General features: G+C 39.7%; 1 protein-coding gene across 1 annotated transcript in view; it reads right to left on the bottom strand.

Moving 5' to 3' along the window:
• Nucleotides 1–22,066, bottom strand: part of LOC126413328 (unconventional myosin-IXa-like) — a 347,425-nt gene that overhangs the window by 224,231 nt on the left and 101,128 nt on the right. Inside the window, exons 7-9 of the mRNA XM_050083235.1 lie at nucleotides 17,299–17,474; nucleotides 3,498–3,698; nucleotides 3,190–3,329 (exon numbers count right to left, since the gene is read on the bottom strand). Of these exons, the coding sequence (XP_049939192.1) occupies nucleotides 3,190–3,329; nucleotides 3,498–3,698; nucleotides 17,299–17,474 (517 nt within the window). The remainder of the gene's footprint in view (nucleotides 1–3,189; nucleotides 3,330–3,497; nucleotides 3,699–17,298; nucleotides 17,475–22,066) is intronic.

Here is a 22,066-nt window from a genome sequence, read left to right as displayed (position 1 = left end):
GGGGGTGAAGGGGAGAGGGGGGGGTGAGGGTGGAGAGGGAGTGAAGGGAAGGATGGGGAGAGGGTGAGGATGGGGAGAGGGTGAGGAGGGGGAGAAGGGGAGAGGGGGGAGAGGGAGGAGACGGGGAGGAGGGGGAGAGAGGGAGGAGGGAAGGTGGGGGGAAGAAGGGGAAAGGAGGGAAGAGGGGGGCATCAATTCCACTAACCCACTGCACCCACAACATGTACCCAACAGTCTCCCCTTCTTTGGGCCCTGTCACCTCCTCTCAGTGGACATCCCTCACATCATTGTCACCGTGTGCCACACATACTCGCCGTCTTCGGTGCCCGTGTCACTTCCCTAGGTCATGCTCTTGCTGCCTCTCCCTCCTGCATGCCTATCCCAAACACTTGCTACTTCCCTCTGAGTCATCACCTACCCTTCCCCAACCCCCCCCCCCCCTCCTGCTACCTACCTCTTTCTCCCTCTACTCAACCCATCCAACACAGCCCCTCATCCCACATCCCAGTCCACATGCCAAACTGCAATTCTGCTATTGTGTGTTCGGTATTCGGCTGGTACCTTGTACTTGTTCACGTAGGTGGGGGGCACACATTTCTGAGGATTTGTCCCAATGCTATGAGATTTTCATTCTTTTTTGTGTGTCTGTCGACAGCTCTAAGTTTCTACTACTTAGTGAGTAGTGTCCTTTCAAAAATATATGTTCACTCATATGTAAGACACCATATTCACCACTTAAACACAAATATTAAACTGTGCTTTATTACATAAACTTCTGATGTTATTTGGTATTGAGTTTAAGATTAAAATGCTACTGGATTGGACACTTTTTTGAATAAGAGTTGAAGTGGTTAAATCACAATGCAGACCTGCCTTCTCTCTTAGTACATTTTATTAGATTCATGATGTATTTGATTGTTCACCATGTAGCTCATCATGGAATAAATATAGTGGACAGTAATTATCAAAAACCTGCCCATTTTAAAAAGCTCGGAAGGAGGTGCTTGGTTGCATTCTACGAGAATGCGCAATAAGATGTCATCGTCCTTTTCTTTACAGCGAACTGAGCACCCCATGCCTCAACATATTGTCTCACATAAAATATCATGAATTTCAATTGCATTAAATCTAACATAGTTCTTAACAAGGATAGCAACACCCTCTTCTTTTCTGTTTCTCTAGGATATGACATTCATTCTCTCACCCTTCCATTCATTCATTGTGTTATCTAGATTCCATAAGAAAGGAGAACATTAACATATGTGAATAAGGTGTACATTAACAAAAGACATGCAATTCTTAAAAAACTTAATCTGTACCTGAATTAATAGTAAGGTATCGTCATACTGCTTGTGCTTACATCAACTACAGGGCAGTCTCTTTGTTTGCAATAATTTAAAACATGCTTTTTAAGATCAGAGGACAGACGACGAAGCACAAGACAACTGAAGCATTATCAAATCCAGTGTACCAATAAACAACTCTGCCAGTTTCTACTACTGAACTGGCTGATACATAAGCTGCATTTTTTTCCTCAAAATTCGGCCATGAAAAGTTAGAATGCAGCTTATCTGTACAACCCTACAAATACCATTATATTTTCCTTTCTAGAAACTTCAACTATAATGCTACTTCCTTAGTTTTAAATGGAGAGACAATATCAACAATATCACTAGTATTTGGAAATTAATTGTTGTGCATGAGGTAACAATGTAACAATCTTCAGCTGTTGACATTTCATTAAGGTAGTGAACATTGCAGGTGCAGTCCCCCCCCCCCCCACACACACACACACACACACACACACACACACACACACAATCTAAAGCATAACATTTAGTCTACACCAATGAGTGGTAACAATGAAAGAAAAGCACCTACAAACCAGAATTGAGTGCCTTTTGTGTGTAAATTTCAAACTTGCCATTATCTGTTATGCAACTGGTACATCTTAAAGATACATCTGAAAATGTATGGTGCAGCATTGTATCACTTTGGAGAATAACCTGTAAACTGCATTTCATCAAGGAAACACCATAGATCACCAAAGCTGGGAGATATCCTAGACTCGAAGCTAGGGTGCTTTCATTTGCACAAGATAAAAAGGGAAGATGGGATACTTATTTCTCAACAAATAATCCAGTTAAATACCTGGGAAATTTCACACACATAACGGACAAAATCCAGAGGGAGTATCGGTTTGTATCACAAGTTTATGCTTAAAAAACAGTGACCTCTATGTGCTACAGAGAAACAGTCAGCTTTGAGAGATACTCTTATCCTCTAAAACACTTTCAAGAGTTCCATCTTTTGGTACATGTCAAGCAATAAAATAGTGGACTACGGAATAGCAAAAAATACCTCACTACAAACAACCGAAAATGAAAAACAAATAATTACTGTGAGGTTAGCATTTAATGTAGATGGAGAAAAGATGTTCCACTATGTTTTTCTGAAGTGTAAAACTTTGTCCAATGCAAATTTCCATAAGAGGATATGCCAAGAAAAGGGCTGGGTGACAACAGAATCCATGATGGTCTGGCTACCTACTGTTTGAAATTACAGAGCAAGTATGTTACTCAGTAAGTATGTTTAGATGCTTTTAAAGGTCGCCTCATAATTGTTGCTGCATTGAAGGCAGGCATAGTCATTACTTCAGGACTTCAAACTGCAAGTGCTTGATGTCATAGGGAAGTCATTGAAAAACTGCTTGCAAAAAACACTATTTTGATTGGCTTTAAGATGAGGATCCTACACACACTATCTGGCTAGATTAGAACACCATTAACCAGCCTTATGTGTGAAGTGATTCTCTCTTCATGGTTCACAACATTACTAGACTCGGGCCAAAGTATTAAAGATGTGCTGCACATGTCCAGTGCCCTGGAGGCTGATATGTGCGTGTAATTAATCCACATCAAAACATTTCAAAAATGAGATTAGGAGTGAGCATATTGCGAACAGTTTTTGTAAGTGAGTAATATGACAAATATTTCTCCACTTAGGCCCCCCCCCCCCCCCCTTTAGGTCAAAATTGAGGGTGTTGATTACATTCAGGTGCAGTTTATATTAAGACCAATACAATACAATGGCGCCACAGGGATTACATATTAATTATTATTAGTGTTTTTCACTACTGTTATTCTTCTTAGAAAAATCATTGCAAAAATTTTGGATTCCCAAAAGTACTTGCCTGGTATTTAACTTTTCCTGCATAATGCCTTACAATAAATGCTGCTTCTCTCCGCTGGGGTATTTCATAAAATGGGTTGTCTTTGTGAACGGAATTGAATTTTTGTAACAATGTCTCATTAGTCGCTCCTGGAAAACTTCAAAAAAAATTTTTTTGTAAATAAAAAGAACTCTCAGGAATAGATCACAATAAAAATGTTTAATATCAACCCTTTCCAATTCTTGTGTCACAAAATTTATCAAGTCAAGAATCCATAACAATGCACTATGAAATCTTAAATACAAAAAAAATTGTTCTTACTTACTTGCATTGATCATCAAGAACACACAACAAGCCATTTGGTTTTCCTTCAATGAGCTGAAGACAACCTGTATTATCCATAAAATCAATATTTGTCCATCGAATACCTTCCTTACGATATTCTTCTTGTTCATATTTGAAGACGTGCTGGTTAAAGTAGTACTGCAAGTGTTCATTTGCGTAGTTGATACAAAATTGTTCGAAACTGTAACAGATCATAAGCAAATATTTAGACTGAAGTAAATAAAGTGTTCACAAAAAATGAAATGATTGTATGATGATATTTGGCAGTGAGACCCCACCTGCAGTTGTTCGACTGCCTAGTGCAAGTCTTTTTATTGACACCACACCAACTACTTGCACATCAATGACGATTAAATAATGATGAGGACAACACAACAACCAGCACCAAAAAGATAAAAGCTCCAACCTGACTGGGAGAGGGGGGGGGGGGGGGGCATGGCAATTAGCCACACTGACCACTCAGCTGCAGGTGCGGTCTGTTCACAAGAACATCCAATTAAAACACAAGGGTTAAATGAGACCAATGCTGCAAAAACTCAGAAGTAACTACCGACAAGTAGTCATGTTCCACGAATGTAAAACCTTCAGTCTTCAGAATAAAAGAGATCTAAAATTAACACCAAATTTCTGAATGGAACAATACATAAACTAAGGGAAAGGCTACCACTCACCTACCGCAGACTCATGGGTGGCGCATACACACATGTAATAGAAAACAGCATTCTGTTGCGCCACAGAATAATTTCACTATCAACGCTTACATTTTTTAAATGTTCTACCTGGTGAGCTAAGAGCTGAAGTGGTCAGCTCGAGGTTAGTGTGCCAATCAAAATGTCAACACAGCATATCGCCGATGTAGTGGAAGACAAGGCACCAGGCAAGCTTTACCACAGAATCTCTAAGCACAGGAAGTAAATGTGCAAATGCCACGATGCTATGTAACAGGGCAGTATTAAGTAACACCCCATTACTTCAAGCACCACTGCAACAGTCTATAACCCTTGGTTGGCAACCACAATGAGGCAAGGCTTGCTAACGAGGCCAATAAACAAGGGTAAATTCAATAATGTACCAACAGCAACTCTGTCGTACACATGCCTCGACTCATTTAAATAATGAGCCTCTTAGAGCTCAAACACACATCCAGTCATGCTGCCATTCTGTCTGTGTCACAAGAACCAATGACAAAGAAGGTCTATCAAGTTTCACTGAAACCATGACCATCTGATCGATGATGGTCTGCCTGCTACCTCTTGCTGACTTCAACACTGAAACACAACAAAGATGATGCAAACCACTGCCTTGGTTTGTCATTGCTGCCTACTGCGACACCGCAGATGAGGAGAAGACTGGTATTCTGCCCATCTTTCACCACTGAGGGCAAACTGTGGATAACCTACAAGCTTTTATCTCCATATGGTTAAGATGTGGCACATCTGCGTGCCTCTAGTCAACTCGTGAACATCTGCTGCAGTCTTGGTCAATCCATGGTGGATGACCAGAGCCTAATCCTGGATCACAGAGTCGGTTATTATCACCTAATCACTTTGGGCTGTCTACAAGAGCACTGAGATGTAAGGGCTCCAGTGCACCACAGAAACATTCGGGATGAGCAGTGTCTGCCCGGGTGCCTGCCCGCCCGCATGCTGCTGCCTGCACAACAACACATGGCCGTCACTCATCAACTTGTGGCTGAGACGTCACATCTCACTGATGGGGCACATCATCACTACTTTGTGACTCACACTGATGTCTGACTGCCATCCAATACACTGACACAAACTAATAACTTTGTAAATTCATACTGGCAAATAAATGTTGTTACGTTCACCACTGTGTTGCAAATGACTTCGGGTATACTCTAGACTAGGCCTGTTCCATGATCTGCTCATATGAGCTGGCTCATACTCAAGCCAAAACAGTGGGCAACAGGCTCGCTCATGTGACAGGTAGTGGTTAAAGTAGTGGTGAAGGGAACAGAGAGGAGGGAGGAATTGAGACTAGATAGCTTTGCAACAAATCTTAATTCTAAAGCCAGTAACGTAATGTTCTATGGAGATACATTGCTTCATGGTAGCTCATCAATGCATTTCATGGCAAATTTATTTTGTTGGGCTGTTGTATTAACAAGGAATGACAGTGACATGAAGCATCTCTTCTAACATTCTGATGCAGTGAACAATGTGAGGCATATAAGTACGAAAGGTTTTTCCTATGATTTATGCACCCTTATGAAGAATGCCATTTTAAGATGAAATTTAAACTGTCAAACACACTTCATTATTACTTTATTTACATGTTAAATACGAAAGCATAGGATGTCACTGAATATTATTTATTTTGCTATTCATCAAAGCGTCAATGTTTGGTATCTCTTTTTGGGCACTGTTAATTCTAAGACAAGTTTTAAATTGAAGTCAGTGAGCTTCTGTCGGTAGATTTCATTCTCTTCACTGCAGAAAAATGTTGCTCGCACAAGAATGTAGATTGAAACATTGATATAATCATATCTACAGATTTGTTAAGTCATGGAAATTTACATTAAGGAAATAAGTCTACAATACTAATTTTGTTATGAAACCTATCATGCAACATTACAGTGAAGGTCTGTAAGTTCTAATTGTAGAACAATTTCCACATTGTCAACATCAACTGAAAATCAGTGAAACTGTGCAACACTTGCAAAGAGAAAAGCAGTAAACTAACTGCAGATTCATATGTTGAGTGTCCCTCCTAAAAACAAAAATATATTTTCATAGTGAAAATGTTGGGAAATTTTATTCAGATGTTTATTTCTGTACTCCCATATGACAATTTCTTTCTTTCGGTACATCACGTAACAGCTCTTTTTTTCAATTTTTGCAGCTCTGCTTCTCACTGTTCACTTTCCAACTTTTGATAATCCTTTGCAAGAAAGGTATTGTGATGTTGCTGTAAACTGAATTTTCTCTGTCTGCACTGACATGTTGCAAACTGATACGGGCCATTCCGTGCCCAGTGGTCTAATATCGAGAAATGTTCCCACATGACCATAATGGATTTTGATGAAATTTTGTATGAACATTCACACATGTTCTCAATGAACACTGGTAAAGCTTCAGTTTCAGAAATTCAATACTTGCAGAGATATAGTCACTTGTTTGAAACCATAGCACACCTTCCAATAGTGCATCCTTGAATTTTCAGCAACTTTGAGATGAGATATGTCTGTAAGTATTTGCATGAAAGAAACAAAACTTGGCCATCTTATACAACTTTTAGAGCTCTTTAAAGCAAAATATTAAGAAAAGGATGTCTGAGCGATTTTCATATAGATAATTTGAAGCAAAGTTGGGCGAAAAAATAGCTGTTTAAAAAAAATGCAAACTTTAGTTTATTATATGTCCAAAAGTAATTGTGGGATGTACCTGAAACTTTGCACACCATAACTCACAAACACAAGGTCTTAGAATATAAAATTTCATTCTCCTATTGCTTTCCATTATTTCACAAATCTAGGGTGAAGTTGACGATTTTTCAAAAAGTGCTAAAAATGGATATTTTTAGTCAAATTTTTCAAAAAAGTGTTTTCTCCAAACTCTTCTAAACTATGGTCATTAGAAAGAGCATATTCTAAACTATGTATAAAAGAGGATTTGGTTTTGCAATGCAAGCATATAAGGCCCTAAAAAGTAGCATCATCAAAAAGGCGCACTGGAAGTTTGAACACATTTTTCTGGCACTCAAATTATACCTGAAACCTTTTGTTATGCCTAATAAATGTTTATTAGTGCCTTGAATAATTGAAATAAAAAGATCTGGTACATAGGCAATGAGACTGCCAGAAAAACTTGAAAACTATGAGAAGTAGCCCTTCTACGTTTATCGTAAGCGTTCTCTCCTCATTTGTAAAAAAAAACACCGATCATAAAGAATTCAATGAATAATAGCTTCATATTTTTTGTACTTCTCAAAATGGTAAATATTTACAAGTGGAAAATGGAGACCTAATTCTTGGATTCAATTGTACGAAACATTTTTCCAAAAAAGAATCGGTTTGCTTGAATCATGCATCAAGTAATGTAAAGTTTCCAATCAATATTGCAGATATTTTAATACCTAGGTGTTGTAACATGTGAATTTTTGTCTTGAAGTTATTAGGGAAACATGTGAAATTGGTTGGTTAAACATCTAAGAGTTTTAATTTTGTATGTAATCACACTTAAATGTAGCCTACTACCTTGGTACATACATAACCACTAGTTTCACAGCGAAAATTCACAAGATTCACTGTTTATAGAGAATATAATGGCAACAATTACTTTAACAATCAGACTGTTTCATTATTGTGAGCCTTGTTTCAACAATCAGTATTTCAATGGTGTGTTTGCAGCATAGTGAGTGGGTTCTCTTGACTGAGTGTGGCTTGTTAAGTGATTCGTAAGATCATAAAAGTTTGTAATCTAATTTACAAAAAATTGCTTTGATTGTGTCTTTTATAGCATATATCTCTTATTAGATTTTTTTCATTGGTATTATACATTGTGTATAATTTCATTCAGTAGCAATTTGTCTGAAATTTAAGCAGATTATAATTTGCACTTAGAGGCCAAATACATTATTTAGTTACTGATAAGAGATGGATGCAGAAGGGAACAGCATACCTTCTTGCTCAATTTGGCAAGGAACAAAGTGTCATGTCACTTTCTTTGCCAAAAAAGCTGCTTTAAAATGGTTTGCGGATTTTAGTGATGAGGAAAGAGTTGTTGGTCCGACGTTCTGAAGCAAAGCAGGACAATACCTCTCAAGTTTGCCTACACCATGAAGCCCTGTTACTGACACAATATGAGAGGTTAAAAAAAGCTTCAATCCGTTTGGGAAGGTGAATCATAATGTTAAGGCAGGAATTCGCACTCTTGATACTGAAACAGCTAATAAGGCTTCTGATATGTTCAAGAAGCAGCTTGTTAATAAGATAAAGCCAGGTCAGAAAATTTGTCCGGCTTGCAGGACTACCTTAAATAAACACTTGGACGAAGCTTTATCAGCCTCATCATCACATTCTGATGAGGACTTTACACCAAAAGAAGAATTAAATAGTAGCTTATTGTCTATCGGTATTTCACCCCTGAAGAGAACAATAAGCTACAGAGATAAGTCCCAATACGTGAAGAAGAAAATTCAAAAGGCTCAAAATGTGATTAAAAACAGAATTGTAAATGCAATGGGAGTAAACCGACAAACTGAAGATGCTAGTGAAATTAAGGAATGTGGAAACTGTGCTGACTATGCACATTTGCTGACTGAACTGAAAGCCAAGATGCAGAATGCAATTCATAAAGAACAGATGCAAATTTTAACCTTGGCACCTGTACGTTGGACAGTCAGAAAAACAGCAGCTCAGTTCGGTGTCTCCGAAAGAATGGTGAAGAATGCTAGGAAGCTTAAGGCAGAGAAGGGCATTCTGGCACTTCCCGAAAATAGGCAAAGCAGGAAATTACCAGCAGAAGTTGCTAGTAGAGTGCGAAATTTTTTTGAAGATGATGAGTATAGTAGGGTGTGCCCTGGAAAAAAAGATAGCATTTCAGTTAGTCTTTTATATAGAAAGACATACATGCAGAAAAGATTGTTACTTTGCAATTTACGGGAAATGTATGTTATCTATAAGAATATAAATGGTCCAGAAATAGGGTTCTCAAAGTTTTGTGAACTTAGACCCAAATGGTGTGTAACAGTAGGATCAGCTGGAATGCATGCAGTTTGCGTCTGTGCAATTCACCAAAATGTTAAGCTTATGCTTAGCGGAGCTGGTATACGTGAAAATTATAAGGAGATTCTCAGCAAGGCAGTTTGCAGTTTGAACTCTAAACAGTGCATGCTACATCACTGTGAAAGGTGTATTGGGCCCAAAGCTATAGCATCTGAAATTCCCAGCTACTTCCTAGATCATGAGCCACAGGAAGTTATTGTGTTTAAGCAATGGATACATACCGATTGGGCCACACTGGATAGTAGTGGATGAATTTATTGAAGATGTAAAAAATAAAATATGGAGTCTGTCATGCCATCATTACATTGCCAAGCATCAAAGCTTGGATCTCAAAAGCCTTAAATGTCATCTGAGAGACAAAGAGCTTGTTGTCCTAATGGATTTTGCAGAAAATTATTCTTTTATCATTCAGGATGCTGTGCAAGGCTTCCACTGGGACAATAGCCAAGCAACAATTCATCCATTTGTTATCTACTTTCGTCAAAATGAGAAAGTAGGATCCGTAAGTTTTTGCATTATCAGTGATTGTTTGCGGCATGGCACTATTACAGTTCACGTTTTTATCAAGGAGCTCATCAAATATATAAAAGCACGGTTTGCACAGATATCCTACATTCATTATTTCAGTGATGGCTCCAGTGATTAATATAAAAATTTCAAGAATTTCCTAAATTTGTGCTATCATAAGAGTGATTTTGGAATGACAGCCGAATGGAATTTTTTTGCTACTAGTCACGGGAAATCACCTTGTGATGGGATTGGAGGTACAACAAAGCGGTTAGCAGCAAGAGCAAGCTTGCAACGGCCACTTAATGGACAAATTCTTACCCCCCTAGATCTGTTTCACTTCTGCTCTGAAAACATTAATGGAATTAAATTTGTTTTCGTCAGTAAAGAAGAAATTGAAAAAAAATATTGTGTCACAAGAAGAGAGGTTTAAACTTGGACAAATTGTAGCAGGCACTAGAGAAAATCATCACTTTTTACCTATTGATGAAACAACAATTCAGGTCAGCAGAGTTTCAAATGATTGTTCATCTTTTCTAGCTAAAATGGGTCACAGTAATGAAGGAGGCACATTAATGTCTGCTCTCCAACCAGGACAATATGTTGCATGCATCTATGAAAATGTGTGGTGGATTGGGAATATCTGTGAGACCTCCACAGAGCAAAGGGATGCATTAATAAACTTTATGCACCCACATGGTCCAGCAAATTCATTTTATTGGCCACCAAGAAGCGACAAGTACTGGGTTCCGGAACACCACATTATTGCAGTTATTCCAGCTCCATCAGTAAATTTGTCTGGCCGGCAATACACCATTCCTCTTGATATTCATCAGAAAATTAATGTAGCATATCAAAAATTGAAATAGGTTAGAGGAAACAATCTAAGGAACCCAAGAGTGCCTTCTAATTTTACACAGGGCACTTAAATAATTTTACTGTCAGGCTTGGGAACCTGAATAAAGAAAACCTTATCAGGCTTGAGATCCTGTGGTAAAGAAACTCACCAGTGGCTGTTGTTGCTAAGCTATCGGGCGTGGCCCTGATGGCAATGGGAATGCTGGTTTTCTCAGGTGAAATGAAACTAGCAGTGGTTAAGCCACCATGGACCATAGCACCTCAATTATACACTTCTTTTCCATCAGTAAGCTGGTGTTGTTCATTAAACAGGCAACTAATAATTAGATGATTATGCAAATAAAGTTTACGATTTACATTCATTCTTAATAATAATTGTGTGTGTGTGTGTGTGTGTGTGTGTGTGTGTGTGTGTGTGTGTGTGTGTGTGTGTGTGTATGACAGTGAGAGAGAGAGAGAGAGAGAGAGAGAGAGAGAGAGAGAGTGGGAGGGGGCGGGGGGTGACAATTAAGAAATAACATTGTTTCTATTTTTATTCTTTTGCTACTTGGACTTAAGCTAGGTCCTATTCACCAGGACTTATTATTTCACTTATCCCAGACATTAATAAACATGTATAAGGCAAAATAAAAGATTTTGGGTACAATTTGAGTGGCAGAAAAATGTGTTCAAACTTCCAGTGCGCCTCTTTGATGATGCTACTTTTTAGGGCCTTACATGCTTGCATCGCAAAACCAAATCCACTTTTATAGATAGTTTAGAATATGCTCTTTCTAATGACCATGGTTTAGAAGAGTTTGAAGAAAACACTGTTTTGAAAAATTTGACTAGAAATACCCATTTTTAGCACTTTTTGAAAAATCGTCAACTTCACGCTAGATTTGTGAAATAATGGAAAGCAATAGGAGAGTGAAATTTTATATTCTAAAACCTTATGTTGGTGAGTTATGGTGTGCAAAGTTTCATGTACATCCCACAATTACTTTTGGAGATATAAAAAACTAAAGTTTGCATTTTTTTTTAAACAGCTATTTTTTTCGCCCAACTTTGCTTCAAATTATCTATATGAAAATTGCTCAGAAATCCTATTCTTGATATTTTGCTTTACAGAGCCCTAAATGTTGTATAAGATGGCCAAGTTTTGTTTCTTTCATGCAAATACTTACAGAGACATCTCATCTCAAAGTTGCTGAAAATTCAAGGACGCACTATAGAAAGCTGTGCTATGACCTTAAACAAGTGACTGTATCTCCGAAAGTATTGAATTCCTGAAACTGAAACTTTACCAGTGTTCACTGAGAACATGTGCGAATGTTCATACAAAATTTCATCAAAATCCATGAGGGTCATGTGGGAGCCTCTAGACGACTTGGCATGGAATGACCCACACTGATGTGTCTGACTTTTACTTTGAAGTTCCTCACCCAGCCATCGTGCTACTTTTGATTGATTTAAAAACAGCTATTCTCCATTTAAGCCCTGCACCAGAAGTATATAGGTATCTCTCCTAAGAGTCGTTAGGTGCATTTTCCCTGGTGTTTTAGCATATATTTGTAATTTCTTTTTTGCAGCACGCAGCTGAATCAGCCCAGACAAATATTGCTTATCATGTTTTCGATGGGAACATCCTCGATGGATGGGAAACATTGTTTTGTTTCCAGTTACAAACCAAATTATTTTTAAACTGGTATTTTACACACCCACTCAATAGAGTGGTTCCAAACCAGTCTAGTGCAATATTCCTTTTATGGATGTGAATTAACATAGACAGTAAAGCACACAGAATAATCAGTACTCCAGCAGCGACATCACTGCTCTAGGCTGCTGCTACCATGCGGAAGCGCTGCTGTCACAGCTGGAGTACTGATTATTCTGTGTGTTTTATTGTTCCTGTTAACACATATCAATAAAAAAATAACACACTAGACTAATTTGGTAATGCTCTACCAAAGGGGCACACAAGATTCAACTTTAATAATGATTTTGTTTGAAATGGGAAATACAAAGACATTTTGTACCAACAATGGGTGTCATATAAAATATATGAGCAGTATTTGTTTGGGCTGACTTCAGCTAAATGTTGCTAAAATGAAATTTCAAATATCTGCTGAAGCACTAGCGAGAATGCACCTGAGAATCTTAGGAGAGACGCTCGGTATGTGTTTGTGTAAGGCTACACTGAGTCTAACTGTAGTCGTTCCTTTGAAGGTAGTGCATCCTCCCCGCTACGTAATGAGATCTCACTGCCTCATTTTACAGTGAGCACTCACTCCCGACGGCAAGCGAGAGTGAACACTTTTGCCCCCCTAGCCGCCTCCTAAACAGACCTATTGTGGACCACTCTCCCACATTCCCTGCTCAGCCTCCTGTACACAAAGCGAACCCAGCTCCTCGGGTCACAACACTGCTGTCAGAATTCACTGTCACCTCAGGACTTCGATGACATTGGAAGAATGCCTACAGAAATGGCAATCATCTGGCAGTATCGACGCGATGTGGTGTGGTGAGTGAACATTTTCTCTGTTGATGGCCTTTTTAGTATCTGTGTGTGTCTGGCTTTACCATGTCAAGTCGCACAGACGTCAAGTCGCACAGACATCAACAGCACCTTGACGGTGGTCATTTGTTGAATTGGCGGAGCCAATTAACTTGTCATTATTTAGAGAGAATGTCATGGAAATGTATTTAACGTCACTGTACTGTAAGTTCTGTAACCTGTCAGGGCATGAACTGGCAGGTACCAAGGCTGTGCCAGCAGCATGTAGTAATTTTAGAGGATTTGGGCATTTGGTACATGAATTTTCTGAGCAGTGTTGGGCAATGAACAGTAAAAGGATTAACGAATACTTGTTTGTGTGTTTTTAGTACAATTTCTCTATTTGTACTTGTCTGTTGTTGTAAATGGCAGTTTTAGATTACACAAAACTCCAGACGCATGTGCTGCTACTACGGGAGAGACTTCTGCCACTTTGACAGAGCAGCTGCAGGTATTGTCAGGTTTGAATTCTCAACAATAGCTGGAGAAAGAGGTGCTGTGTGAGCAGGCTGAAGCATTTACAAGCTGTGGTTCAGCAATTGCAAATTAGTATAAGTGGAAGCTAAGACAGTTGTGTGGACCCTCTCCTCCTCCTCTTGATCCATTGGCACCTACCTCAACAATGCCTTTTTCTGGCATTGTGAGGGCTGCTGCCACAGAGTGTGGTTGGTGAGATGAGACTTTTCTCTGTGTGACTAATTTATGATTGACGGAAGAGCTAAAACATACGTGTTGTACCATGGAGTTCTTAGTACACTGGATACATTCCAATAGTAAATTGATGGCTTATCACAGCATTATCGGAAGTAAAATAGCACAAGGTTGTTCCAAGAAAAATTGAGTACTTTAACGTAAAAGCATAAGAAATCAGTGGAAGCCTTTTAGGTAGGATCTGAAATATAAATGCACAGACATACCAAGTGACGCAAAATGTAGAAGTCGATAAGAGTCTTGGTGCTAGAAGACAAAAATATGGATGAGGATGTTTTTCTATGTGGTATCCCTACCGAGATATCATGTACGGTGAGGGTGGAAAATTCTGGAGACTTGGCTGTGGATCTTAGGGTTACTACGCAATTGGAAGACACTGACATCGCCAGAAGAGTATGTACAGACCACTGTGTCCTCACTTCAGAGTTAAAGCATTATAACGTGAGTGTAAAGATCATGTAGTGAAGCAATGTTGGCAACCTGAAAGATATAAGCGTGGACGAGTTCGAGAGTTCAACATCAAGCGCAGAGCTGTGGAAATTAAAGGCAGGAAAAACACTGTCAATGGAAAGCCACAGTAAAATACAAATGAGAATGTTTCAAATGTTGGTGGGCACAAACAGAAGCACAGACAGAACGTTACTGGCACGCTTTGTGGCAGGCAAGGAACATAAATTTCTGGTGGAAATTGGTGGACACGTATCAGTCATCAGTCTGCACCTCGCAGGCAGGAGGAGACTTTTGTCTGCATGGAGTCAGTGACAATATCATGTAGTTCTTAGGTATGACACTACTTACTTTTAGTATGAGAATTGGAAATTTTTGTGTCCATATAAAAGCATTACCATACATGGGTGATGGATATTCAGCAATTCTTGGACTAGATTTTCTTGACAAACATCATGTCAAAATTCGTCTTTTGAAGTATAAAGTAGGACTCACTGAGATTTTATCTTCATTGGAGGGTATAGCAGCAACCGAGGCACTGTCACAAGGAGCATCGCTAATGAAGGTGCTGCCAACTACAACTGTAAACATATGCGCTAAACATTGGTTCCCCCGATAAAATACCAGCAGGAACAGAACGTTAGCATTTATATTGATACTTATTTACCAGATGATGAATTACATGTGGTAGAGCCACTGTCGAAAAATGAAGAGTTATACAAAATGCACTGTTTCGGCACAGATGTGTAGTGTGCACACGTAGTATTAAAGGTGAATTTACAATTCCTGTAAGCTTGGATAACTTCGGAAGGGACACAGTTAGTCTGCCAAAGGGCTTAATCATTACCACTTCAGAGGTATTAGAGGTAGACGATATTGATAGGTCATGCGATGATCATAGTCACAAGTGAACTGTCAATGCAGAAGCATTACACAAAAAAGTTGGTCATTTGCAAGATAGCATCGGCACGCAATGGAAGCTTTACTACTACAATTTATGGATTTTTTTAAGATGAAGGGTCCTCTACCAGCAACATGTTATGCTACAGGTACCAATGTGCAGGTTTATAGGAAGCCCCTAATGTAAGAGTTTATAACTCAACAGTTGGCAGAGAGTATAATAGACTACAGTGACAACTTGAGGGGTGGACGCTATATGATTCAAGGCAAATGAACAGTGTGGAGCATAACTACCCCACAACAAAAAAGGAAATGCTAGCAGTTATATATGGGACTCATACTTTCACTGTTATTTACATGGCAAGAAGTTTACGGTTGTAATGGATATTTACTGGAAATCTTTGAGTTTGATGGCACATCTTATGGGCAAGACTCCTTTGAACTTTCAAGGCAAGATTCTGTTGCAACACCTTGAAGCCAACCCTCCATTCTATTTTTTAAAGTCAACTGTTTAATTTTTCAATGTGATATATGTAGAATAATAGCACCAAAAGACAATGAATTTTTCAACTGCATTCAATAACAAACACAAATCGAGTATACAATGGTCCGAGCCCCCTGCTGGTGAAGCTACAGGTAGCGAAGCAACAAAAATCCATTGAGGCAGTTCGAGGTGTTTGTTGATGAGATAGAGCTGGAGAGAGCACAGTGGAATGTTTGCGGCATATGTAAATGACATGGCAAGTGGAAAGAAAAAGAGGGGTGAGGTACTGGGGGGAGGGGGTGAAGCATCAGCACGGCCGCTGTATCACGTGTAGTGTCAGGCAAGTACCTAGTTGCCACATACCTACTCATACAAGCTGAATTCTTTTGTTTGTAGTTTTTGATCATAGCATTATTGTGTATTTATTATGCTGCTTGCTGCCTCATTTTTGGCTATTACAAACTGAGAGAAAAAATAACTTTTATAAAACCAACACTGATATGAAACAATGGAAACTCCAAGTTGGGGTATCAACAAGTTAGGAAAAGGATAGATTGCTACTCACCATAAAGAAGGCACGTTGAGTTGCAGACAGGCACAGCAAGAAGACTGTTACAATGTAACTTTTGACCAAAGCCATCTTCAGAAAAGAAGAAACGACGCGCGCGCGCCCATACACACACACACACACACACAAGCAAGCAAGCACATAAGACCATTATCTCCAGCATTCTGGCCCGAGCTCCCAGTGATTGTGGTCATGAGTGCCTGAGATGTGCCTTCTTTTGTGTGTGTGTGTGTGTGTGTGTGTGTGTGTGTGTGTGTGTGTGTGGGCACGCGTGCGCTTTCATGCAGGCAGCTTCGGATGGAACAATCTTTTCGTTGTGCCAGTCTGCAATTCACCAAGTAATCTTTACAGTGAGTAGCAAACAAATCTTCTTCTTTTCTTGATGTACTTTTCCTGATATTGTCAACACTGATACATTTACAACAGCCTTTATTTTCAGTATTTGACAAAACCTGACATGCTTTAGTCATCACATTGATATTATTTTGGCAGAGCCTCATGGAGGCCTTGCGAAGCACCATGGCTCTGCAGAGCACACTCTGAGCATCGCTAATCCATAGAGTTAAATGCAGAAGACTCTTTTTACTGCTAAAAAGGTCAGTGAGTGGAAATGTTATGCTTGGAAGTCCAACCAAAAAATGGTTCAAATGGGTCTGAGCACTATGGGACTTAACTTCTGAGGTCATCAGTCCCCTAGAACTTAGAACTACTTAAACCTAACTAACATAAGGACATCACACACATCCATGCCCAAGGCACGATTCAAACCTGCAACCGTACTGGTCGGCCAGTCCAACCGATGCATTGCAACTGAACTGTATTTCAGGTTTGCTCCTGAACATCTGAGATCAAACACAGTTTTAAATTCAAGTTAACCAATAACCTAACCAAAAACTATGACCTGAGGCAGTAAACAGTGAATAAATATTAAAATGAAAACAGTTCAGTCAAGAATCCTGAATTCCAAATGTGACAGCAGACTAAAAATACTACTCATTATTAGGACTACAAATATAATTACCTATTACACAAACCAAAGTCTTCAAACCCAAAAATATCAAGAACACCTATTGAATTTCCCTGATGATCTCGCAGTGTGTCCTTTTTTGATAACAGAGCATGATTTACTTGCATGACAATCCAATCAAACAAGGCGCCATACAAACACTTCGCCATTGCATCACGTGCAGCAATTGCCTGGAAAAAAAAAAATTACAAATCACATTCAGTTGCTATGCACGTCCACACACACACACACACACACACACACACACACACACACACACACAGAGAGAGAGAGAGAGAGAGAGAGAGAGAGAGAGAGAGAGAGAGAGAGAGAGAGAGAGAGAACAATGTCTGGTTCACTATTAGAAATTTTTATGCTAATAACAATATTTTGTCACATTTTCCTGTAAATTCATTTATTATATGTTGTTCTTTCTCTAAAGCAGAGTGTTGTTACTGTGAGGCTTAGCGTTCATTTCAAAGAGCATTACCTAAAATGCATTTTATCAGTAAAAATCTGACTCACTGTTTCCTTTCTTTTTCAGAAAAGTGATATTTCATTAATTAGTTGCGAGTCTCATAACACCTCTTCTCAAAAACAATGCAACCGATTGTTTCTGAATAAAATAAGATTTTATAAAAACTTTCAAGAATAGGGTGAATTTCTAGAAGATTACTGGAAACTCAAAGAAATGAGGTCAGTTTCAGACAAAACGATGGTCTAAAAATTAATGTCTTCATTGAAGTCACATAAAAGGACCTTTTTTAGTCTCAAAGTTACTTTTACAATGCTGAAGTTCTCCTTGGTTCATTTGTTAGCTTAATCATTTCATTTTGTACATCTAGATTTAGAGACATTTAAGGTGTTGTAATGTTCTGGGCACTATTTCTTGATGACGACGATAATGATGATGATGATGATGATGCTGATGATGATGATGTTATTTGAAGTGAGGGGTGCTCAACATCACGGTCATCAGCACCCTGACGAAAAGTCAGCATGCTAATTTCATGGGTGGGGATGAAGGCTGTCCCCACATGTGGAGCAGTTTATCGTGTATTAAAGTCTACTGCCCTTCCCAGCAATTTAGTGATAAGGCCTGACAATTCACAAAATTTCACCACCCTTGTAACACTGGAATCAGTATCTGCAAGGATTGTGGGCAGATCTCCATCAAGACTGAGAGCCCTAGTATCATTATAAAGGACCCACGTGGCCGTAATGTGTTGAACTGTAACTGGCATGCCTCAGACTTCACAGATTAGTGGATCCTCCCTCCGAAGGAGGAAGCAATGTGTTAAAGGGCTATTTCCGATGAACGGTCTAGTAAGCAGAACCTCCTTCCAACAGTGAGGCTGACATGAAGTCTGCCATGCCTTTGTGATCAATTTGAGTGACAGCAGTTTGTTTTCTGTCACCTACGGCCCTTCAGTCTCCCACTGATGCAAGATACGTCTGTCAGAAAATGGGATGATGATGTGCAATGGGATGGGACATTGATGGACAGTACAATCCTGGCAAGCTTCCTTAGCGGCTCTGTCGGCCATGTCATTGCCCTGTATTCCAATGTGGCCAGGTACCCAGCAAAAGATCACCTTCTTGCCATGGTGTTGGAACCACTGTAAGGAGTCATGGAAGAGCTGATTCATCTTGTCTACTGGATACTTTCGGTGAAGTGCTTGCAGTGCATTAAGTGAGTCTGAAACAGACAAGAAACCTTGTCCGGTGATGTCTGTGAACAGTCTTCAGTGGCATCAGAATGCCATATAATTCTGCACTGTAATTTGCAAATTGTTCTGGAAGATGCATTTTGAAGATCCTATCAGGGAAAACATTAGAACAACAGAGGACACACTCTTACTGGGATCCAACTGTATAAATAACAATAAAACTGTGGTACATACTTAAAATGGACGAAAACACAGTTGTAAAAACATAATCTGGAGTACAAGTTTTCTTGTATTGTGTAAAGCTAAAATCACTTTGGGCCTCTGAAGACGCCAAGGCAGCAATGCACTCCATCCTTGGCTGTGTATTTTGATGCCTGATAGATCCAGATGCTTGACACAGTCTGTAGCACGTGCTCCAAATGGCTTGGTTGTAAGGAGCCAATTCCTGAACAACGGTTCAAATGTGGATTGGACCATTAAACTAAATGTCAATGTCTGAGGTGACACTGATATTTTCAGCACCTGTCAAGCCAAAAGGATACGCTGCCGAATCCAGAGTGGTGGTTCACCAGCCTCTGCACACAGACTTTGAACTGGGCTGGTCCGAAAGGCTCCAGTCAACATCCGAATGCCCTCATGTTGGACAGCATCTAACATTTTGAAGTAGGAAGAATGGGCTGATCCGTAGACCATGCAGTCATAATCTAAATGTGATCGAACAAATGTCCTATAAAACTAGAGGAGCAGACACCTGTCAGTTCCCCATCTTTTTCCGGTAGGGTATTTCAAAATATTCAATGACTGGACACTCTTTGTTTGTAAGTCTTTCAGGTGTGGGAGCCATGTTAATTTCGAGTCAAATAATAAAACCAAAAACTGCACCGTTTCTTGAAAATGTAAAATATTGTCCCCCACTGTGAGCACTGGTTGGGTAAAACTTTGATGAGCACATGTGGTCTTCTTGGGTGAGAACCAAAAGACCAGTTGCCTGGCCTAGGTTTCCAGGCTCCTAATGGTCAGCTATAGCTACCTTGTTGTCATTGTAAGATCAGAGGAAGAGTAGACGACTGCTTAATCATCCACAAACAAAGACCATTTGACAAGGCTCCTGACTGCAGAGGAAATGCCACTGATACCGATGGCAAACAATGTAACACTGAGGACACTGCCTTGGGGCCCCAATTATCTTGTGCAAAGCAGTCAGACAAGCCATCACCTACATGATATCGAAAACGCCAGTCCTCAAGTAAGGATTGGATAAGAAGCGGCATGCATCCAAGTAGTCCCCATTCATGAAGTTGCAAAGAATGTTGTACCTCCAAGTAGTATCATATGCTTTATCGAGGTCAAAAAAACACACAAACCAAATGGTTCCAGCATGAAAAGGACTCCTGTATCGTCATCTCCAGTGATATTATTTTGTAACTGCACTGGGAGTGGCTCAGGTGAACTCGGGATTCGAGTAGCCAGACGAGTTGGCAGTCTATGCATTCAAGAGTCTTACTCGTACAACTGTTAAGGGCTACACTCCGGTAACTGTTAGGGGTGCTCCGGTCCTTGCCTGGTTTCCAGAAGGGAATTAATATTGCCTCCTTCCAAGTTGTGGGGTACTGTCCACGAAAACAGATCTGATTGAAACAAGAGAGGATCTGTCCCGATTCCGATTTATAAACACCCACCTACCTCAATTGTAAATCGTCTTTAATGGATCCAACTACAGCATATGCTGGGAATGTGTCTCCTAAAATAGGCAAATTGCTTAGGGAGAATAATATTAATGTCATCTTCCACCCACTAGCAAAGAGCAAGGCCTTAGTCGGATCCGTTAAAGACAATTTACAATTAAGGAAGGTGGGTGTTTATAAAATTTCCTGCGAGTGTGGCTCTGCATGTATAGGTCAGATGACACAAACGGTCCAGGAATGCTGTGTAGAACACTTAAAGACACACCATCTGCGGCAGCCTTTAAAATCAGCTGTGACAGAACATTACATTTCCATGGCACATTCAATGGAATACAATAATAGCAAAATTTTAGCACCAGTTTCCAGCTTCTGGGACTCTGTAATTAAAGAATCCATGGAAATACATCTTGCTGATAATTTAATGAACTGTGATAACAGTTTTCAGCTGGATAAAAATTAATCCAATTATTAAATTACGCGGTCACAACGGAATCAACATGTTCAGTCGATACTCAGTGATTAGTCTGCTCTTACGTCACTACTGAGGACAGCACACACAACTTGGCTGTGCTGAGCATGTCACCTCCTAACATGCACCGCAATCCGTCAGTACGATTCGTATGTGCAGAATTCGCTATAAATACCAAGACTTCAACAGGTCTCTTCAGTACTTCACCTACTCACCTGACGACGGCCAGACATCTCTGGGGCGAAATATTGTAGCAGAATGTTGATGGGATCCAACTGCAAACCCAAAAATTACTGAAAGAATTCCCATGTTTCCTGAAGATTTTAATGTGTCATACAGTTGTTCCGAGCAGAATGACATCTCCATTCCTAGCCCTTGCAGGCGAAGAATGGAGTCTTGGTTGTTCAGGGCACTTCTGTTTGCTGAGTACATATACTGTATAGACTTAAGAGCACTCAAAGAATCAAAGTGCAGCTATATAGTTATCGTGCTCATTTAAAACTTCAAAGGAACGTCATATTAAAAACATAGGCAGGAGTGCAATCTCTACTAGGCCTCAATAAATCAAAATTATTCAAGGGCCTTCAGTAGCCAAGCTGGCGATCATTCCAACCCTGGCTCAGACATTTCATACCAAATGTGGTTTCTACACATCACAAATGGCTTCGCTGCTAATGGACAATTTGTGAAAATTGCTTCCATGGTATGGCGAGTAACAGTTTGACATACTGGTGATTCTGGAATAATAAAGAACTTATATGCTTGATTCACCTTAACGAACTGCCATCAGACAACAAATCGTGGCTCCACAGCACCAGCACATAGGACGCTAGGTTTAGAGCTAGTGTTGTAAGTACCTATGGTCACTTTGATCCCCACATTGTGGATAATATTGATACTTTTGTGGGATGTCCTGCTGATCTATAAACAGTGCAGCCATAATCTAACTAGGACCTGTC

The sequence above is a fragment of the Schistocerca serialis genome, chromosome 7 (assembly GCF_023864345.2).
Source record: "Schistocerca serialis cubense isolate TAMUIC-IGC-003099 chromosome 7, iqSchSeri2.2, whole genome shotgun sequence".
In the NCBI taxonomy this organism is placed as follows: Eukaryota; Metazoa; Arthropoda; class Insecta; order Orthoptera; family Acrididae; genus Schistocerca; species Schistocerca serialis.
This window is presented reverse-complemented; position numbering and strand designations above follow the sequence as displayed.